Raw genomic sequence first — 22,113 nt, 5'->3', positions numbered from 1 at the left:
CTGTACCTTTTGTGAAGCCTATCTACTTATGTGGTCACTTTCAAGGAGTAATGGTCCTAGACCTTCAGATTTCTCTGCCGATCAATATTTTTAAGACCCTACCATTAATTGTTTATGTTCCGATTACATTTGATCTCCCAAGGAGCAACATATCGCACTTCCCCAGATTAAACTCCATCTGCCATTTCTCTGCATAAATCTGTAAGTGATTTGGATGGCATGGTTAGCAGAGCAGTTAGCTCAACACCGTTACAGCGCCAGCGACCCAGGTTCGAATCCAATGCTGTCTGTAGGGAGTTTGTACATTCTCCCCATGCCTGCATGTGATTCCTCCAGGTGCTCCAGTTTACTCCCACCCTTCAAAACATATGGGGGGGGGTGCTTGTAGGTCAATTGGGTGTAATTGGCGAGCACGGGCTTGTGGGCTGGAAGGGCCTGTCACCATACTGTATGCCTAATTTTAATTTGTATCCCGTTCAATTCTTTGAAAGCCCTTTGCACTGTCCACAGCTCTACCTGTCTTTGCATCATCTGCAAACTTACTAACCCACCCACCTACTATTTTATCAAAGTCATTTATGTATATCACATAACATAGGTCCCCTATCACCAATCATAATGCCACATCACTGGTCACAGGCCTCTAGCCCGAACTATCAACTCATCATGAATCCCATGCACCTACATCTTCTGAATAAGTGTACCATCAGGGACTTTGCCCATGTACAACATTCTCTGCCCTACCCTTATCAATCATCTTTGTCACCTCCTCAAAAAAGTTTCATCAAATTGGTAAAACATGACTTTCCCCACACAAAGCTAAGCTGATTGTCCCTAATCTGATAATGACTTCCCAAGTATGCAGAAATCCCATCACCAAATACCCTTTCCAATGATTTCCTCACCACTGATGTCAGGCTCACTGGCTTTTAAATCTTCAGACTATCCTTTTCTACCCCATCTTGAATAAATATATAATTTTAGCCTCTCTTCAATCCTCTGGGACCCCTCCTGTCATTAATGAGGATACACTTACCTCTTTCAATAATTAGGGATATATCTAATCAGGCTAAATGACTTGTCCATTTTAGTGCTTCTCAAAAGACCGAAAACCAGCACTTTCTAGATCTCAAAATTCCCCATTTCATGAGCATTCTCCACATTATATTGCCTAGCGTTGTCCAGTTCCCGCTCCTTGATAAATACTTATTCAACGCCCCACCTAATTCCACTGACACTGAGCACAAATTCCCTCCTTTGTCCTTGAGTGATCCCATACTCTCCCTCATCAACTTGTTTTTAAGACAAATATAAAATGCCTTGGAATTTTCTTTGATCCTATTCTCCAAAGATATCTCATGCTCCATTTTGGCCTTCATAATGCCCTGCTTCTTTCCAACAGTCGCCACTTTATTCCAAAGTCTTAGTGAACCTAACATGTGCCGTGCCTCCTTGACGAAATCCATGACCTCTCTCATCATCCAAGATTCTCTTACCTTGCCATCCTTACCTTTCCTTCACATTGGAACATGCTGGTCCTGGACTCCCAATTAATCGGTCCTTAAACAATGTGCCCAATAACAGCTGCTCTCAGTCAACTCCCCGCTAACTCCTGCCTAATCATGTTGTAATGTTCCCTCTCCTAATTTAGTGCTTTTCTACAAGGCTGAAGGTTAACCTTGTGCATGACTCTCTTAGAACTTAAATGTTCCCCCACTGAAACTCCAATCACCTGCCAGTTTCAATTCAGCCATGTAGAGATGGTGTTTTCAGCTGGAGGTGGGAGATACAAATGATGTGAGTCCTGAGTTGTTCAAGTTGGGAGGCCATGTGCAGAAGTACAAGATGTTGGCGAGCCCACATTTGCAGTATTGTGTTCAGTTTAGTCACCGTTCTTAGAAAATATGTTGTCAAGCTGGAGAGGGTGGAGAGATGATTTATGAGGACATTCCCAGGACTGATGGGCCTGAGTTGTATCAGCAGGTTGAGCACGGTAGAAGCGCAGAAGATGAGGGGGGGGGGAAATACATTCTTCCCCACTGATCCTTTGGTGGTTGTATTGAGCTTCGGTGTGTCCCTTTGTGTGTTTTCTTTAAAGTTTAAAGCTCAGATTTATTGACAGAGTACTTACATGACATCACCTACAACAAGATTTTTTTTCTCCTGAGGACCAGAAAAAAACTGGATTCAAAAGATGTGTATGCAAAAGGGAGAAATGTAAACAAATTGACTGTGCAATAACAAAAAAAAATCAGTCATAAATAATTAGCACAGTAAATGAGTCTCTCGTTGAGTTTGTTATTTAGGAGTCTGATAGTGTAGAGGTAGCAATTGATCCTGAACCTGGTGTTATGAGTCTTGTGGCATCTATATCACTTTCCTGATGGCAGCAGCAAAAACAGAGCATGTCCTGGGTGCATCCTTGATGGTTGCTGCTGCTCTCTGACGCCACCGTTCCATGTAGATTTTCTCAAAGGTGGGGAGAGTTTTACCTGTGATGTATGGACTACCTTTTGCAAAGCTTTCCACTCAGAGATATTGGTGCCCCCATAGTAGGTGCGATGCAGCCAGTCAGCATACTTCCCACTACACCTGTAGAGGTGGCACCTTAGAACATGCTGGCTGGCAACATTCGCTTGTGGATACTTTGTTCTACTGGAAGGGAAATCAGGAGAAAGATATTCAGGGGCAGTTAGAATGTAAAGTTCACCACCGCATGGTTCAGCTACAATTAGGTTAAGCATTTGGGAGAATATTTTAAGGGTTGAAAGGGTTAAAAGATGAAGTTGCGGCAGGAGAGGAGATTAGATTCTCGTGGAAACTAAATATCAGCACTGACCAGATGACCAGATGTAACAAATAATATGTTTTTGTGGTGTGAATTCTGTCTGTAATAGGAATGATATGATTTTAACCAGTTTTTTTATTCGTATTCATAGAGATCTCGCCATATAATAACTTCTACCGGCCCATTATTTAGCATCATTCTTATTTACTGAGCTGAAAATTCCTTCTATCTCTCTATTCTCCAGAGAATATGAAATGGTGCTGCTCTTTACCCCATCTATTTACAGAATATAAATATGCTTCAACGTAATAGGAAGATAAATAAGGCTGATTAATAGAAACGGTGAAATCAAGGCATGAATTACAAAGATAAATCTGAATTAGAATTAAGCCAATAGATCAGTCTTAGCACAGTAATGGATCACAAAATTACTGAAAATAAAATTCTAATGATGATAATATTTGAATCTCAGTCAATCTCTGCAAAACTATTCAGATTTGACTTTATTTCTCTCTTTCAGTGCTTGACCATTGGCAATCAAATGAGCTTGGGTCTTAGTCTAAACAGAGCACTCTAAGATTTATTATTTTGTGTCTGAGCTCATTTCATCTCTATCGGATGAACTAATGCTGGTCAGGAGTTCTGAGGGGAGGCCTCTGGCATTCATACAAACGATATCTTTTAAACATTCAGGATGTACTGAGTGACACATATTGGTGAAGAATCTCTCTCACTAGTGCTATGCCCGAGAGACAAGTACCTCATCCAACTGATGCAAATTGGACAGCACGGCTAGTGTAGAGGTGAGCACAATGCTGTTACAGCGCCAGCTATTGGGACTGTGGTTCGAATCCCACGCTGTCTGTAGAGAGTTTGTATGTTTTACCCGTGTTTGCATGGCTGTTCCCCAGGGGCTTCCTCCCACATTTAAAAACATACAAGAGTTGTTGGCCAGTTCGGTTTAATTGGGCAGCATGGGCTCATGGGCCGAAAGGGGCTGTCACCGTGCTCTATGTCAGCTTGGAAAGAAAAGGAAGTTTCTATGCATGTAATATTGCTTTAGTTTATTTTAAATGTTTGAATGTTTCAATTAATTTTACCTCCATTTAATGAATTATTATTGGCAAGTTTTATCAGTTTGAAATGTGAATATCCAAGAATTATAAAATAATACGGATTTGAGTGATCGAATAATAGGGTCACACCTCTGTGATTATCTGAGAAAAATTGGGAATTTAAGAATATGAGATTGGATCCATCTCCTTTATTTAAGTTACCAGCTCATCTAAGCTTGTCCAGTGAGCCTCTGAGTGCATACGTAGTTAGGGAATGGGTCTGCAGGAAGGCAGTAATTGGAGCTTTGTGTTGGCATAACAATATCAGCTCTAAATTCTGTATTACGTGTGTTGGCGTCACAATATCAGCTCTAAATTCTGTATTACGTGTGTTGGCGTAACAATATCAGCTCTAAATTCTGTATTACGTGTGTTGGCGTCACAATATCAGCTCTAAATTCTGTATTACGTGTGTTGGCGTCACAATATCAGCTCTAAATTCTGTATTACGTGTGTTGGCGTCACAATATCAGCTCTAAATTCTGTATTACGTGTGTTGGCGTCACAATATCAGCTCTAAATTCTGTATTACGTGTGTTGGCGTCACAATATCAGCTCTAAATTCTGTATTACTTGTGTTGGCGTCACAATATCAGCTCTAAATTCTGTATTACGTGTTGGCGTCACAATATCAGCTCTAAATTCTGTATTACGTGTGTTGGCGTCACAATATCAGCTCTAAATTCTGTATTACGTGTGTTGGCGTCACAATATCAGCTCTAAATTCTGTATTACGTGTGTTGGCGTCACAATATCAGCTCTAAATTCTGTATTACGTGTGTTGGCGTCACAATATCAGCTCTAAATTCTGTATTACGTGTGTTGGCGTAACAATATCAGCTCTAAATTCTGTATTACATGAGGCTGATGTTAATCCTTCAAAGGAGATGTTAGGAAGGTAGGATAAAAGTTTGCTTGGTTTTACAGTGGTGCGTTGTCAGAGAACAAGAGGACTGAAATTCGATAGCATTTCAGCCATTAGCAGCATCAACCCATGTTTCCACCCCCCAGAAAGAACATTAATCTCCTTGGCAATAGGATTTTTGACAAAATAACAATGGGGAACCCACTTCAGAATTATTTCATTTCATGAAAAAACAGAAATGTCCTCTGTATTCATACAAAGTCTTAGATTTGTTAAGAAGTGTCATCCATTTGTAAAGCTCATGCATTGATCAAGCACATAAGAAAAAGTAAAATGCCAGATGTAAATCTAGAATAAATCCTAAAATTATTGGAAGCACAACTGGTCAAACAGCATCCAGGGGAAAATAGGCAGTTGACATATTCAACACTTCATTTGATAAATAGATAGGCATTATAAAGGCCGAGAAAGAGCAAAGCATCAGGAAGGCACAAATATTGAAGTCAAGAAATTAAATAAGTGGTCATCTCAGTCAATTTAAACAAAGTTATTAAGGAAACGAAACGTATTAATTAAAGAAACTAGAGGAAAGCGAGAAAAAAATGCAATGAGAAAAAAGTTGGGAAATTGCAGCAAAGAGATCAACATTAAGCATGAGCATCCTTCTTCCATGAATCTCAGGGGGAAGATCTATTTTCTCATACTCTCCGCACCCTCATGGTGAAAGAAAATCACGCATTGACGACTCCTCATTGTTGTCTTTTGAGCCAGAAAAAAAAATATTTCCAAATTCTTCCATCAAAACTCTTCATAACTAGAAAGATCTTTGTGAGGGCACCTTTATCCTTTGCTATTTCCACAAAATATATCATGACCAAATTCAGCAAGGCAACCAGTTCCTAGCCAAGAAATAACAGATCCACAGAACACAGCCTTATTTCATTCTAAAGCCCACTCGAGTTGACTGACCCCTTTCTGCAAAACCATATTAACAAATTATCTGAAATCATTCTGTGCTCAGGCCTTTAAACTCAGCATATGCGCACACAATGTCTTTGTAAGAGATCAGTGCACTGAAGGAAATGGAAATAGAGATGTCGAAGTTTGTTTAAAAAGTCGATTTCTCTTACTTCAACAGTCCATGAATCTGTCGAAGTCTTGAAAATGCGGTATGTGTAAACTGATCCAGAACATCTGTAAAATAGAAAGCATGATTTCAGTGATTATAAATTACGGTTATTTAGAAAAAAAGAGCAAAACAGCTATTGTACATTAAATTTCACATTTTACCTAAGGTTTCATGGAAAAACAGCTTGGCAGAGATTTCATTTTACCGTTGTTATTACTGATTTAATTGCTGTCATCTAGAATAGCAGCATCAGGTTACATTGTGTTACAGCACTCTGTGCCAGTTTTCAACTATTGATCTATTGTAACATTTCACAGATGTGGGCACTTAACCATGCAGCTGTGACCTTGCAGCCATTCTTTGAAGTTCCATCACACAGTCCCTCAGGATTGAACATGGCTTGTTTTCGATATTGAGGGTTGAGAGGTGGCTAATGAAAGCAATAAAGGAGTAAAGGACTTTTCCACAGATGGGGCAGGAAGTATTTTCATATCGTATGCCTTACCCAAATGCCTAATTTTATACCATATTTTGAATGGCACACTGAACTGGGCAATTGAGTGGGTTCCCCTGAGGTGCTTTGCTTCTTCTATGCAGAGCTTCTGTACATCCATTACAGGAGTTGCCAATATCACCCTGAACATCCTTCCCCACATTTCTATGCAAGCAGCACTCTTTCACTGCTTAAATAATAATTACTGAGATTGGGAGACTTTTCCCAAAGTAGTCAAAGGGACCTGAACAGGCTCAGAAAGAAAAGCACAGTCAGAAAGTGTGTTATTTGCATTGAGGACTATAGACATTTTCCATCACTACACCCAGCCTCACCAGGCAGGAAATCCCAACAAGTGCCTATGATCTTGAACACAAACATACATGCCTGCACTTTGGAAAATCTTGTAATTCTATCAAATTCCTGTGCCAACCCTACTTTCTCCACTGGGTCAAAGGAAAAGTGGAAAAGTGGATGTAGTCTTCCAGCTAAGCAATAAACTGTGAGATATTAACCACATAACAATTACAGCACGGAAACAGGCCATTTTGGGCCTTCTAGTCCACATCAAACTAACTACTCTCCTCTAGCCCCACCTATCTGCTCCTTGCCCATACCCCTCCATTCCCTTCCCATCCATATACCTATCCAAATTTTCCTTAAATTACAAAATTGACCCTGGTGCCACTACTTCTCCCGGAAGTTCATTCCACACAGCCACCACTCTCTGAGTAAAGAAGTTCCCTGTCATTTTCAATCTTTCCTACCCTCTTTTTATAATTTTTAATTTAATACTTCCCTGTGAACTACTTCAATAACCATATAACCACACAGCACAGGCCAGTTTGGCCCTACTAGTCCATGGCATAACAAATTCCCACCCTCCTAGTCCCACTGACCAGCACCCGATCCATACCCCTCTAGTTCTCTCCTCTCCATGTAACTATCCAGTCTATCCTTAAATGTAACCAACGATCCCGCCTCAACCACGTCTGCCGGCAGCTCATTCCACATCCTTACCACCCTTTGCGTAAAGAAATTTCCCCTCATGTTCCCCTTTTAATTTTCCCCCTTCAATCTTAAACCAAGCCCTCTAGTTTGAATCTCCCCCACTCTTAATTGAAAAACCTATCCACATTTACTCTGTCTGTCCCTTTTAAAATCTTAAACACCTCTATCAAGTCCCCCCTCAATCTTCTACGCTCCAGAGAAAAAAGCCCTAGTCTGCACAACCTTTCCCTGTAACTCAAACCTTGAAATCCTGTCAACATTCTTGTGAATTTTTAAAATTTGGTCATTGTAATCCTCCTTGATTATACATCCATGTTAATTTTTCTAAAGCCTCCCTTGTTTTTTTTACCCTTCCATAAAAACTTTTGTAATTCTTTTGATCAAACACTCATTAAAATATACACAGTGACATTTTTTCCCCTTTTCCCCCCACCCCATAACATAAAGCAAAAGTGAAAGAAAGAAGAAAAATGAATAAACAATGAAAGAATACAAAAGTGAAAGAAAAAAATAAATTGTGTCCTCTTAAATTCTATATTTAAGTATTTTCGTATTTATAGTTTATCATTTTAAGGGATGGAGGTCTGAAATCGATGCTTTCTTAGTATACTCTATGTATGGTTTCCATATTTGTTCAAATAAAGTATATTTGTCTTTTAGATTGTAGGTAATTTTTTTCTAATGGAATACACTTGTTCATTTCAATGTACCATTGTTGGATTTTTAAGGTTTCCTCCATTTCCCAAGTTATCATTATGCATTTTTTTGCTGCTGTGAATGCATTCATAATAAATATTTTTTGAGTCTTGTCTAATTTTAGGCCTAATTCTTTGTCTTTTATGTTATTTAACAGGAAGATTTCTGGATTTTTTACATCTTGTTTTTTGTAATTTTATTTAATATTAAGTTTAAATCCTCACAAAAGGTTTTTACTTTTGCCCATGTCCAAATTACATGCAATATTGTTCCACTTTCTTGTTTACAATGGAAAAGTCTGTCCGACATTCTTGGATTCCATTCTTTTAACTTTTGTGGTGTCGCATATAATCGTGTAGCCAATTATATTGCATCATATGAAACTGAGTATATATTGTATTACTCATGGTTCCTGTGAATAGTTCCTCCCATGTTTCATTCTTTATTCATATTTTTAAATCTTTTTCCCAACCTTGTTTGGGATTGTACATTGTTTCATCATTTTCCTTGTATTGCAATTTTCTGTACATATTTGTAATAATTTTTTTTTACTATCACTGTGTCTGTAATGATAAGTATTCATAGCAGCTACTCTCAGGTAAGCTTGTTCTCAATTTTTCTTTTAAATATGTTTTCAACTGAAAGTATTAAAATATTGTACTTTGTGATATTCTGTATTTGTCTTTTAACTGTTCAAATGTTAATAAATTATTTCCCAAAAAGAAATCTTTTATTCTTTTAATTCCTTTACTCACCCATAAATTGTCTATTTTAAAAGGAATTAATAGGTTTTGCAGTAGTAGCATTTTTGGCATTTGATCATTTATCATCTTATGCTCCTGATGTATTTCCTTCCATGTTTTTAGTATATGATGTAGTATTGTTGTGTTGTACCGGTTTTCATTGCATTTATGAAGTAAATGTTCTGGGTCCTTTTCTCCCATCTTAATTGTGCTGCTCTATAATAATTTTTAAAATTTGGTCATTGTAATCCTCCTTGATTATACATCCATGTTAATTTTTCTAAAGCCTCCCTTGATTTTTTTACGCTTCCATAAAAACTTTTTTTATTAATTTGATCAGTTTCAATTCTGTATTTATGTATTATTATGATTTTTTGTATAACAGATATGTGGTTGATATATGATTTTAATATTTGAACTTAGTTTTAAAGTGGATTTCATTTGTTAAATACATGTATTATGTTTGATTTAAATATATGTTTAAGGGTATTATTTTAGTATTGATTTTTTTTTGTTGTTAGTAATTTTTTTTGTTGTTAAGTTTTATCCTTTTTTTTGTAAGTGGGTTTTTTTCTATTTTATTTACAACATTGTTAATTAATTCTTCACTCTATTTTTGGGAGAGGGTTGGACTAATTTTAAATTAGACGATTAATGTTGTGTTATAATTATTGGGGGGGTTCATTTGTGTAGTTTAATGATGTAGTATTCTAATTTTTATTATCTTATTTTTTATTATTTCTTTAAAAGTAATTTTTATTTTATTCATGTCATAAAATTTTAAATAAAGTTTAAAAAAAATTTGATCAATTTCGTAAAAAATTCTGCTGTCAAGGGAATTGGTAATGTTTGAAATAGATATTCTATCCATGGAAATATATTCATTTTGATGCAGTTTACTCTTCCTATTAAAGTTAATGGTAAATCTTTCCATTTTTCTAAATCTTCTAATATGTTCTTTTATTAATGGTTGGCAGTTTAATTTATATAAATTATTTAAATTGTTATCTATCTTGATAGCAAGGTAATGAATAGCCTGTGATTGCCATTTAAAAGGAAATTCCTTTTTATATTTTGTATAATCGAGCTTGTTCATTGGTATCATTTCACTTTTATTGATTTCTCTCCTAATTCATAATATCTTTGTTTTGTTTTCATAATGTTTTTCTCCACTTTAAATATTGTCATATTTTAATTTTTTTTCTCTGCCAATTCTCTCTTTTCTCTGTATCTTCCTTTTTCATTAAATCTTTTTCTATAATCTTGTATTCTGATATTTCTCTGTATTCTTTCAATTTTATATACAACCTTTTTATTGATTTATTTGGGTCTGTTAAATATACTATAACATCATCCACAAACAAGCTAATTTTAAATTCTTCCTCTTTTACTTTTATACCCTTTTTCCTAGCTTCCCTTCTTATCAATTCTGCCAATGGTTCTATTGCCAAAGCAATCAGGGAAGGTGATTTAAAGTATTCTGAAATGTACCCATTTTGTTATTACTTTGGCTAAAGGTCCATTATATAATGCTCTAATCCAATTAATAAATTTTTCAAGTATTTTGAATTTTTGTAGTATTTTAAATAGATAATTCCATTCCACCCTATCAAAAGCTTTCTCAGCATCTAGAGTTACTGCTATAGTTGGTATCTTATTTATTTGTGCTGTGTGGATTAAATTAATAAAATTACAGACATTATCTGCTGCTCTTCTATTTTTAACAAATCCTGTCTGATCTAGTTTTACTAATTTTGGTACATAATCTGTCAATCTATTTGCTAATATTTTGCAATTAATTTATAATCTGTATTTAGAAAAGATATTGGTCTATATGATGCCGGTGACAGTGGATATTTTCCCATTTTTGGAATTACTGTAATTACTGTTTTATATGAGTCTGGTAAATTTTGGATCTCTTCTACCTGTTTCATTACTTCTAAAAAAGGGCAGAATTAATAGTCTACTAAATACTTTATAAAACTCTGTAGGGAATCCATCTTCATCTGGCATTTTATTATTCTGTAATGTATCCTGTATTTCTGCAATTGTCTGGGGTTTTAGTAATTTATTTTGATCTTCCAATTGAGATTGGGGTAATTTAATGTTTGATAAAAATTCATCTATTTTGTCGTTTTTCCCTGAATTTTCAGTTTTGTAGAATTTTTTTTTTAAATTTCCATTAATCTCTATTGGGTTATATGAAATCTGTTTATCCTCTTTCCTTGTTGCTAAGATAGTTCTTTTTGCTTGTTCTGTTTTAGCTGCCAAGCCAATATTTTATAGGTTTTCTCTCCTAATTCATAACATCTTTGCTTTTTTCCATAACGTTTTTCTCCACTTTGTATGTTTGTAATGTGTCATATTTTAATTTGTTTCTCTGCCAATTCTCTTTTTCTCAATTACTGTCTCTCTTTCCAACTGTTCTATTTCCTGATTATATTCTTTTTTTAATCTTAGCCATGTAACTATTTATTTGTCCTTTAATAAAGGCTTTCATTGCATCCCATAATATAAATTTATCTGTTACCAAATTTGTATTTCTTTCTAAATATATTTTGATTTGTTCTTCAATGTATTCCCGAAAATCTTCTCTTTTCAATAATATACGGTTTAGCCTTCTCTAAATCAATTGTCATTAATAAGGGTGAGTGGTCAGATAATAGTTTTGCTTTATATTTGGTCTTTCGAACTCTTTCCTGATGACAAAAACATATTAATCCTAGAATAGGTTTTGTGACTGTTTGAGTAATATGAATAATCTCTTTCTTTTGGGTGTTGTTTCCTCCATATGTCAATTGTCTTCATATCACTGCATTCAATCTTCATATGGCTTCTTTATTATTTATATTTGTCTTCCCAGTTTTATCTATCAATGGGTCTTGGTTAAAATTAAAATCTCCCCCTAGTAAAATGTGTCCATGTGTGTCTGCTATGTTTAAAAAGATGACTTGTATAAAATCCTGCTCATATTTATTAGATGCATAGATATTCAGCAAGTTCCCCAAAATTCTGAATAAACCTGGCATTTCGTATCTACCCATTGGGTCCGTAATTACTTCATTCATCTTAATTAGTAGATTTGTATTAACTAGTATAGCAACTCCCCTAGGTTTTGAGTTGTATAATGATGCTACCCAGTCTCTCTTTAACTTGTGGTGTTCTAATTCTTGCATAAATGCCATATCTATTCTCTCTTTTTTTTTTTAAGTAGTGTCAGTAAAATTTTTCTCTTAATTTGATTGTGGATTTGTTTAATATTTTAATAGTCATATAGTTCAACATATTCATCCTTTTTGAGGTCTCTTCCACCTATTCAACCCCTTCATCTCTCTTCTTTTAAAATCACTCTTTAAATTGCTCTTATCCTTTACTATATGCGACAACACAACTAAATAGAAATGAGCAAAAACCATTATTAAACTAAACAATACTATTTTTTTTAAAAATTCCTCCTTTACTGAGTTGTCCTTGCCACCTCGCAAGACAGCCACAACTTCCTTTTATTTTTGGGTTGCGATATTAACTGCAAACATCAATAGATTTCGCAGTGGGTAGATTCCCTCCCTTTCCCAGCTCTCCCCTATAGAAACCACTATATATTCTTAAAATACAACAAAGCTTTATTTTAAACAATAAATTAACATTCTAACTGGTTTATATGCATTATCTTAACAGTCTTTTTAATTTTTTTTATTCCTCTTCTTGTTGCTTATTTGGTAGTCAGTTTGCAAAACAATGGGCCTCTTCTGGGTCAGAAAACAATCTATTTTGTCCACCAGGGATAAATACCTTCAACACTGCTGGATGCCGCAAATCAAAATTATAACCTTTTTCCATAGTATACTTTTTGTTAAACTCTTCTCATTTCTTTAAAAGTTCAAAACTAATATCTTGTTACAAGATCAAACCAGCAACCACAAAGAAGGCATATCACACGGGGGCAAAGATGAACAATGATTTTATTAACAAAAAATTGACCTTCAAACTTTAATTCAAAATCCCCCCCCTTTTATAACAATGCCCACTGGTTACTTTGCTAATTTCTATAACAGTGTAAATCTAATAAATTCCCCAGCCTAAATACAACAGATGTAAGTTATATTTCCAACCAGCCCACAGAAAGACTTAGACACAAAACACACAAGACTCTCAAAACTTTGATCTCAACCAAAGCAAAGGTTATAAACAAAATTCAGATTGTTTGGTAAACTGAAGTCAAAAGATCTTTGAGAGAGAAAGAGCACAAAATTCGAAGTTGTCTTGTGTTGCTTGCAGAGAGAGGAACAACTGGCTTTTTTGGATTTTGTCAGCCACTGATTGAGAGCGCTCCGGGGGAGCGTCACCGTTTATTGACTTTGTTAATCAGGTCATCTTCTTGGGGAGAGTCCCCTGCTTCTGGATATTGGTAAGGCCTTTGTTTTTTTTTCTGGTGAATTTTTAAACTCTTCTTTAGTTGATATCGTTAACTTTTCTTTCTTTGGTGTCTTCTTTAAATTATTCTTGTGGTTTTTATCTTATGAGTTTTTAGTATTTTTTTCTTTTCTGCCTTGTTTTTTGATTTTTTTTTAAATTTTCTCTGAGGAGGGCTGGTTTTTCTGACCAGCCACTACTCCATCACGTAACCTCCCTTTCCTACTCTCGATGGAAAAACCCTATACACATCAACTTTATCTATCCCTCTCATAATCTTAAATACCTCTGTTAAATCCCCCTAAAAACCAAAAGCTCGCAATGATCCAGGCCAGAACAGTCATCATGACCTAGATCTCAAAAAACAAAGTATTCCAGACATGTACTTGAGGTTGCATTTAAGATCACACAAGGTCACAGATCTCAATGAGAACAAGTATTCTGAGTGTGATTCTTTCAACAGTGGCTATCAGGTGAAAAAAATAATAATTGCTGGTTATTCCTGAGTAGAAAAGGACAGCTATATCTCAACGTGAGGATGTGAACTTTTGACACTTGGTGATGTTGTAATCTGGTAACCATAGTGCAAAATTCCCACCTGAAAATCAGGAGTCAAAATTCTCTGTTCCCATTCAATAAAAGATCAGCAACAATTTTAATTTGTATTCAGAAAGATGGGGTTCAGGTGTAAAGCAGAAATAAGGTAAATGAATAGCTATGATCTTACTGATACTTGAAAGCCTTATATAAAATTGAATTCTGAATTATTATATGGCCATAAAGCATACAATTACAATATGGAATAAAATTAATGGTCAATTGGAGACAAGCGGGTCTTTCACCTAAAACACCCCTGGCTCAAAATTTGTTAATTCCATTAACAATTGATAATAAAATCCTGGACACTTGGTCCCAGAGAGAGGCTATTGATGATTGTTATCTTTCTTTGGCTTGGCTTCGCGGACGAAGATTTATGGAGGGGGTAAAATGTCCACGTCAGCTGCAGGCTCGAATGTGGCTGACAAGTCCGATGCAGGACAGGCAGACACGGTTGCACCGGTTGCAGGGGAAAATTGGTTGGTTGGGGTTGGGTGTTGGGTTTTTCCTCATTTGTCTTTTGTCAGTGAGGTGGGCTCTGCGGTCTTCTTCAAAGGAGGTTACTGCCTGCCGAACTGTGAGGCGCCAAGATGCACGGTTTGAGGCGATATCAGCCCACTGGTGGTGGTCAATGTGGCAGGCTCCAAGAGATTTCTTTAGGCAGTCCTTGTACCTCTTCTTTGGTGCACCTCTGTCACGGTGGCCAGTGGAGAGCTCGCCATATAACACGATCTTGGGAAGGCAATGGTCCTCCATTCTGGAGATGTGACCCACCCAGCGCAGCTGGATCTTCAGCAGCGTGGATTCGATGCTGTCGGCCTCTGCCATCTCCAGTACTTCGATGTTAGGGATGAAGGCACTCCAATGAATGTTGAGGATGGAGTGGAGACAACGCTGGTGGAAGCGTTCTAGGAGCCGTAGGTGATGCCGGTAGAGGACCCATGATTTGGAGCCGAACAGGAGTGTGGGTATGACAACGGCTCTGTATACGCTTATATTTGTGAGGTTTTTCAGTTGGTTGTTTTTCCAGACACTTTTGTGTAGTCTTCCAAAGGCGCTATTTGCCTTGGCGAGTCTGTCGTCTATCTTGTTGTCGATCCTTGCATCTGATGAAATGGTGCAGCCGAGATAGGTAAACTGGTTGACCGTTTTGAGTTTTGTGTGCCCGATGGAGATGAAGGGGGGCTGGTAGTCATGGTGGGGAGCTGGCTGATGGAGGACCTCAGTTTTCTTCAGGCTGACTTCCAGGCCAAACATTTTGGCAGTTTCCGCAAAACAGGACGTCATGCGCTGGAGAGCTGGCTCTGAATGGTCAACTAAAGCGGCATCGTCTGGAAAGAGTAGTTCACGGACAAGTTTCTCTTGTGTCTTAGTGTGAGCTTGCAGGCGCCTTAGATTGAAGAGACTGCCATCCGTGCGGTACCGGATGTAAACAGCGTCTTCATTGTTATATGCAGGCACAATTTATGACATTTGAGCAAATTAGGAGTTTTAAATACATCTTCTTTTGCTATCTTCAGTTAAGATCTTATTTAAGAGACAAATTAAGTCCAGCACTAACCTTACCGCAATGTAGCTAAATAGAGACTCTGATTCAAAATGGAAAACAAAAAATATTTATTTCAAAAATGTATTCCTTACTTCAGGCGGGAACCACTAAACAAGGGCTTGATAAATCAAGAAAAAGGTGGGAATCAGATTTGGGTATAGAAATTGATCCATTTTGCTGGTCCAACTTAGGACAGCACGATTAAGGTAAGGTATCAGTTGGTGGAATATAATTTCTTGCATCAGCTATACCTTACTCCACAAAAGTTACATAAATTCAGATCAGACCAATGTTTTCGATGTGATCAAAAAATAGGTACTTTCTTGCACTCAAACTGGTCATGCCCTAAAATGAGGGCTTTCTGAGAAGATTTGGGTAATCTCCTGGAAAAAAAACATTACTGGAATTCGATACCTTCAGGTACCTGAATTATTTTTATTGGGGAATTTACAAGATGCAAGACCTAAAATGAGGCTGTTGAAATATCAATGAAAATTCATCAACCTCCCTTTAGAAATGGCCAGGAAATGCATAGCAGTTTCTTAGAAATCTGATTCCCAATTTGGTTTAGCCCCCTGGAAGATAGAAATACATTATTGTGTTCCCCTGGTGAAGATCACCTATAATCTCAGAAGCAGGTAGGATGTATTTTTAAGAATATGAAATTCATACCTAAGGTACATCGGGGTAAATCTTTAACAATCCCCCACTCCACGTCTCTTCCCCCTGGTGCTCGCAGCACCGAGGACCCTAGATAAGTCAGGTTATTTTTCCCTTGATGGGAGTGGGGTTTATCCAAGATAAGGCCAATCTTTTTTTTCCTTATTCATTCTCTTTTCTTACTTTCTCTTTTTTTCTTGGGTATAGTAGGAGTGTTCCTCTTATTTTGTTTTTCTTTCTCTCTTATCTTTTTATCTCTTTGTTTCAATGTGGATATTTAATTTGCATTTTTGTAGTAGTATTGTAACTTTTTATCACTTTGTGGATCGATATTGATATTATTTTGCTATTATTATTTTTGATTATTCTTCGTTTTGACTGCATGTTGATTGAAACTTCTCAAAATAAAATATTCCAAAAAAAAGTGAAAGATTGGGAGTTCTACGGCCTGCTCCTATTTCTTGTATTCTTTTGTAAGTCATTAGTTAAAATACTCAAAGGAAGCTCATAAAGTCATTAACTATCTGCGTAACTAGAAATATAACATAAAAATTTGTTCAGCTCATAAAATCACTACAAATATTTAATTTTTGAACCAATCACATAATAAAATTATAGTCAGCAATCAATTATCATTTGTTACAAGCCATGTAAAAGCCAAGTGGTTCTTACCCTTATATTATTTTCATAAAATTCACTGCACAGTTTCAAAATCTGATCAGTCATCTATGCAAATTTTACGTCATGTCATTTGATATGTGAACACTGCTGACTGCATTGTTTCCAGTAAATCTTCACCATGCTTTATGATTTTAAGCCAATGCTTTCTCTTCTATTTACAACTCTCTGACTCAGTCTCATTGCCCTAACTGTCATTAATTATTTTCATTCCTTCCAATCATTTGTCAAATTTCTTTCAATCAATTAAACTGAATTGTCTACATTGACTCACTCCTCTCAGTTTCAACATTAGAGTTTTCTGTATCCACCCAATCTCCTTCACCTCGATGTTTTCCTCTTCCTGTGGTTTGAGAGCTGTCAATGCTAAGAGTGTATATGATAAATAATTTCAAGCTGGTGGTTACTTACAACAGCAAATTTTGGATATTTCATATGCAAGTTTGTAAAGTGAGTGCTGCAGTAAAAACATGAAAAATTGTTAATGAGACTGAAGTCTTTAACAACAAATTCCCTTGGTGTCTGGAAGGATATCTATCAGATGCAGGAACCAGATTGTTAGTTTGATTTGAACTTCATGTTCGGCACAGACATGTGAACTGAAGGGCCTGTTCCTGTGCTATACTGTTCTATATTCTGTTTTGCTAAACTCCTACATCATTGTTAACCAAAGCCACTTTGAAACCTAAATTTCTGAATATTTTATTTACAAATTTTAAGCCACAAATACAATTATCAATTAATACTTTAAATATATATATATATATATATATATATATATATATTCCTAATCACTCTTCCCTCCTCCCATACTACCCCTAACCCTAACCCCTAAGAAAGGAAAGAAAGAAAAGGAGATTGTCAAGGATACATACATAACTTCAAATCAACAACTGTGAAGCTGAGAATTACCATCAGGATGAGCTATTGAGAGTTCAAAATCTTGAAATCAACATACTGTAAATATGGATTCAATATTTTCCAAAAGAAATATTTGTCATATAAATTATGTTTTTCCCAATGGAATACAAGTTCGTAACTCTGTATGCCATCTTTGAATTCCTAAATTCATATCTGATTTGCAAGTAATAGCTACAGCTGATCATAAAAATTCAATTTAATACATAGTTAATCTTAATTTAAGTCTAATCATTTTAATAAAAATAACATCAGACCAAGTGGGAGTTTACCTTTCATATTCTTTTGTTCAAGTATTCTCAGATTTGAGTTATTTTCCACTTAAAAATATTGTAATCCTAAGACTATTGTTTGCTCTAAGAATGTTAGGAAAGGGGATCTGTATAAGATCCTGTGGATATGCCTAGTTCTTCTTCTAGTAATCATTTCAATGCCCATTTAATCCCATCACCCTGGTCAAAACTTTTCAATGAAGCATGTACAAAAGCCTGAAAACTACTGGTAGGTTCAAACATGGAATACATAGATCTGGAAAAAGCCGTAAAACTCCTGCTTAGTCTGCTGTTATTTTTATTGGGTAATATTAAAATGGTTAGACTTAAATTAAGAATAATTATGTATCAATTTGAATTTTTACGATTAGCCGTAGTTATTTCTCGGAAATGTGCTTATTTGGAAGCCCAGCTACCGTGAATAAAGACTTCATAATTACTACACCTTAAAATGAGTGTTACTACCATAGGAGATATTTTGTTTAATGGGTGTAAATTTTTACCTTTATTCTGTAACATTCAACAAGAAACAAACTAAAAGATAAACACTGAACAAGACATTATTCACAAGAAAAAAAAACAGGAAATATTACATTGCAACAAGATGGCAATTCCATCTAAATTTCACTCACCCTTTAATTACAGGAGTTGCTATATTTTATTAATGCTGCAGGGCTGTGGTTTTCAAACTGTTTTCACCTGCAGACCTCCCCAAGTGGCCCTTCACTGACAGTGGACAACTTACAGCTAACTCATGGCGGGAATTTTATTTTAGATAGTTGAGTTTGTCATCAAATTTAATACCTTGTTTTAAATATCACTCATGCCAGTAATATTTGTCTTCACTGCATGGCCATCTCCCACCTACAGAAAATCCATGGACCACCACTCACACTGAGAAACACTGTTGCAGTATATAATAGTCTTTTATTATTTTGTTGTTAGATGCACAAGTTGTGTTTCTGATTTTCTCAATTATTTTATTTAATGCGCATGGAGGAACAGGGCTGTGGTGTATTTGGTGAGGTCCCGTTTCTGATTTCAAAAATCAGTGACCCATATTAAGAAAGAAGATAACATGCCCTCTTGTCTCTCCCATTCTCATCATAGAGGAACTCTCAAATATATTCTCCAGGAGAAGGAGCTATTCGACTGCATTTGGATGAAAGAGATAGGCTGAAAAACCATTCTGTTCATGGGTCACCATCTAATTACAATGCATTAAAATGTTTTTTGATCTGCAAGCAAGTGGACTCACTATCTGGCAGCCTTTCCAAATACAATTTGTATAGCAGCAGACACAACAGCTGATTGGATCTGCTCATGAAGGAAATAATAGAATTGTTGATGTTTGCAATCCTTCCAGTAAAAATTACCATCAGGTGTGGGATGAACCAGAGGTGGGAAAAAGTGAAATCACAAAATGCAAAGGAGCTTCAGTCTTCTCTCACTATTACCTCCAAATCCAGTATTTATGGTTGCTGGAGTCAGTGTCTGTAAACTATCTAGAATGAGAATCCAGCCAAATCCAAAGAAGTAATGGAAACTAACTGCTTGGAAAAGAAACTGTGGAGCTCACATGATTTCTCAGGAATGCAGGAATATGGGGAAAGTGCTTTCCTTGGAGCCTGAACAAATTAGTGGCACAAGCATAGCTTTAGGTTAACCATCAGATCAAGAAAAACAACAAAGCGTTTGAGAGTTCATATCCAGTCTCTAACAAATTAAGCACAAAAGTGTATATAATGCACTGTCAAAACAGACTTAGGGATCCACTTTAACCTTTTGTTCCTGTACTCAGAATGCAAGTAGTCTACTAAAGAATATCAGATGGCTTGTGTTGAAGAATGATGGCTGTATGATATGCTTTCACCCACAGGAACCTGTGAGGTATGGTCTTTTGCAACCAACCATCCCACATGAACAGAGTTTCCAATCTTGTGCTGATTACCTTCTCAATGGCCAAATAAGATGAGGTGAACAGAAACAGAGCCATACTCATGCAAACCTAGTCTTATAAAGGGTTCAAACCCAAAATGTTCACTGACCTGCCTGGCCTGTCGAGGTCCCCCAGTAATTTGTTGTCTGATCAATATGTTTGATTACCCTATATATCGTAAGATAGTCAAATTTTGTGAACCAATTTTTAAAGTAAAATTTAGGGGGTTAACAATTACATGCATATTACTTTTGACTTCATCGTTCGAGGTGTCGGGAGTTCAGACGTGTGGGTGACTGGGCCCACGTGAGAATCTGCAGTCGAGGGGCCGGGTGCTCCAATGGGCCAAATATAGGAGGGGGGGTCAACGTTTGCATGATATCAACTATTACACGATTATAAATGGCACTTCCAAAGAACAGAATTAATCACAATAGAGAAGAAGGACAACAAAGAGAAATAATGATGTGACTGAATCAACAGTTGAACAGCTGCTGGCAGTGAGTAAGGGAATTTAACAGTGGGTGTGCATGTGGAGAAAGAGAAATAAGTTCAGACAAAATGCATCTGTTAAGAGAATGGACTGACATTTGGTGTGGCTTCAAGGCAAATTAGGCATCTCTCTACTCTTCTCAATGGGGAATTTTGTACTGCCCGATAAAAGAAAATATCCCAATAATGTGATGGAAAGAACAATGCAAATCTGACACCAATATAAAACTGGCTCTCATTCTGGAATTGACAATATGGCAATATATATTAAAAATTAGGTAATGGCTCAGCACGTCAGTTCACATGTAGCTTTAGATGCCACTGAGGAAGTTCCAGAGTCCTCTTCTTTTAAGTTACTCTATCATCCATAATTCAGTGCACAGCTACCTCACAGCAAATTCTGGGCTCTGCATCCATCATAATCAAGATTTTGTGAAAGGAGTTAATATGGTCAGGCAAATACACAAAAGTGTTGGAGAAACTCAGCAGGCCTTGTAGCATCCAGAGAAGGCAAAGATATATTGAATAATCAACATCAAGATCGTACTTTGATAAAGGGCTCAGGGCTCAGGGTCTCCCGCCCCGCCCCCCCCCCCCCCCCCCACCACATAGACGCTGCGGGACCTGCTGAGCTCCTCCAGCATCTACTACAACAATCACAGTGTCTGCAGACGTGCTCGTTTCACTCAATAGGCTAAAGGATCATTATCATGGGATATGATGTAGAAAAGGATAAGTCACAAAGTCAATAGACTTAGAACAGTATATCACAGTATGGACTCTTCAGTCCACAATGTTATGCCGAATTATGTAAACCTAGTCCTCATCAATCTCACCTTTCCCTCTCTCACAGCCTATAACCCTCCATTTTCTTTTCATCCATGTGGCTGTCTGAGAGCCTTTTAAATGTCCCTCAGGTACCAGTCTCCACCACCACTCCTGGCAATTCATTCCAGGCACCCCTCCACTCTGTGTAAAGAAAACTACCTGCAACATCTCCCCTAAACTTTCCTCCACCAAACAGATGTCCTCTGATATTGGCCATTGGCACCCTGAGGAAAAGGTGCTGAATGTCCACCCTATCTTTGCTTCTCACAATTTTATGAACCTCTACGAAGTCACCTCTCAAACTCTGTCTCTTCAAAGAAAAAAGCCTGAGCTCACTTAACCTTTGCTTATAAGACATGTTCTCCAATATAGGATTAATAAAAAAATGTCTTTAAACAGTTAGAATGTAAAAATCACTGGCAAAAAAAGAAATTGAACTTCATATACACGTGCAATTTAGGAAAAGTTAGTTAAGTCCATGAAGGAAGGAGAAGAATTTGTAAATAATGAAAGATAAAATAGCATGGGAGGAGGCTAATGTGTACATGGATACCAAGAAATATGGCAGCACTCGTGCTGGTGCAGACCTGCGGGGAGCAAGGAGCAGCACTCCTGTGGGGTCGAACCACCCAGTCAACTTCTGTCAGCTCTGCACCAGCTTTGAATAGCCCATTAAAGAAGCCAACAGTAGTTTTATTTAAAAACCTGCAACCGCGGGGTCTGTGCCCAAGATGGCAGAGCCTCTGGTCGGCAGCAGCCATGAGGGGATGCAAGCTCCAGGGGAGTGGAAGATTCAGGGCACCAGAAAACGGGGAGACCATCCACCGTCTGAGAAGGAGAAGCAAAGGAGACGACACACAGGTAGACATGGAGTTGATGCTTCTCCATCAAAAATCCTTTAAATAGGTCCAGCCAATAGGGACAGAG

General features: G+C 36.9%; 1 protein-coding gene across 4 annotated transcripts in view; it reads right to left on the bottom strand.

Moving 5' to 3' along the window:
• The window catches only part of LOC138740377 (SH2 domain-containing protein 1A-like), an 89,719-nt gene that overhangs the window by 7,118 nt on the left and 60,488 nt on the right, over positions 1-22,113 (bottom strand). For all 4 annotated transcript variants that reach the window (XM_069892931.1, XM_069892928.1, XM_069892927.1 and 1 more), the window contains exon 2: positions 5,899-5,962. In XM_069892931.1, coding sequence (XP_069749032.1) covers positions 5,899-5,962 — 64 coding nt within the window. The remainder of the gene's footprint in view (positions 1-5,898; positions 5,963-22,113) is intronic.

The sequence above is a fragment of the Narcine bancroftii genome, chromosome 8 (assembly GCF_036971445.1).
Source record: "Narcine bancroftii isolate sNarBan1 chromosome 8, sNarBan1.hap1, whole genome shotgun sequence".
Lineage (NCBI taxonomy): Eukaryota > Metazoa > Chordata > Chondrichthyes > Torpediniformes > Narcinidae > Narcine > Narcine bancroftii.
The sequence above is the reverse complement of the archived record's forward strand: the minus strand, read 5'-3'. Positions and strand labels throughout refer to the sequence as shown.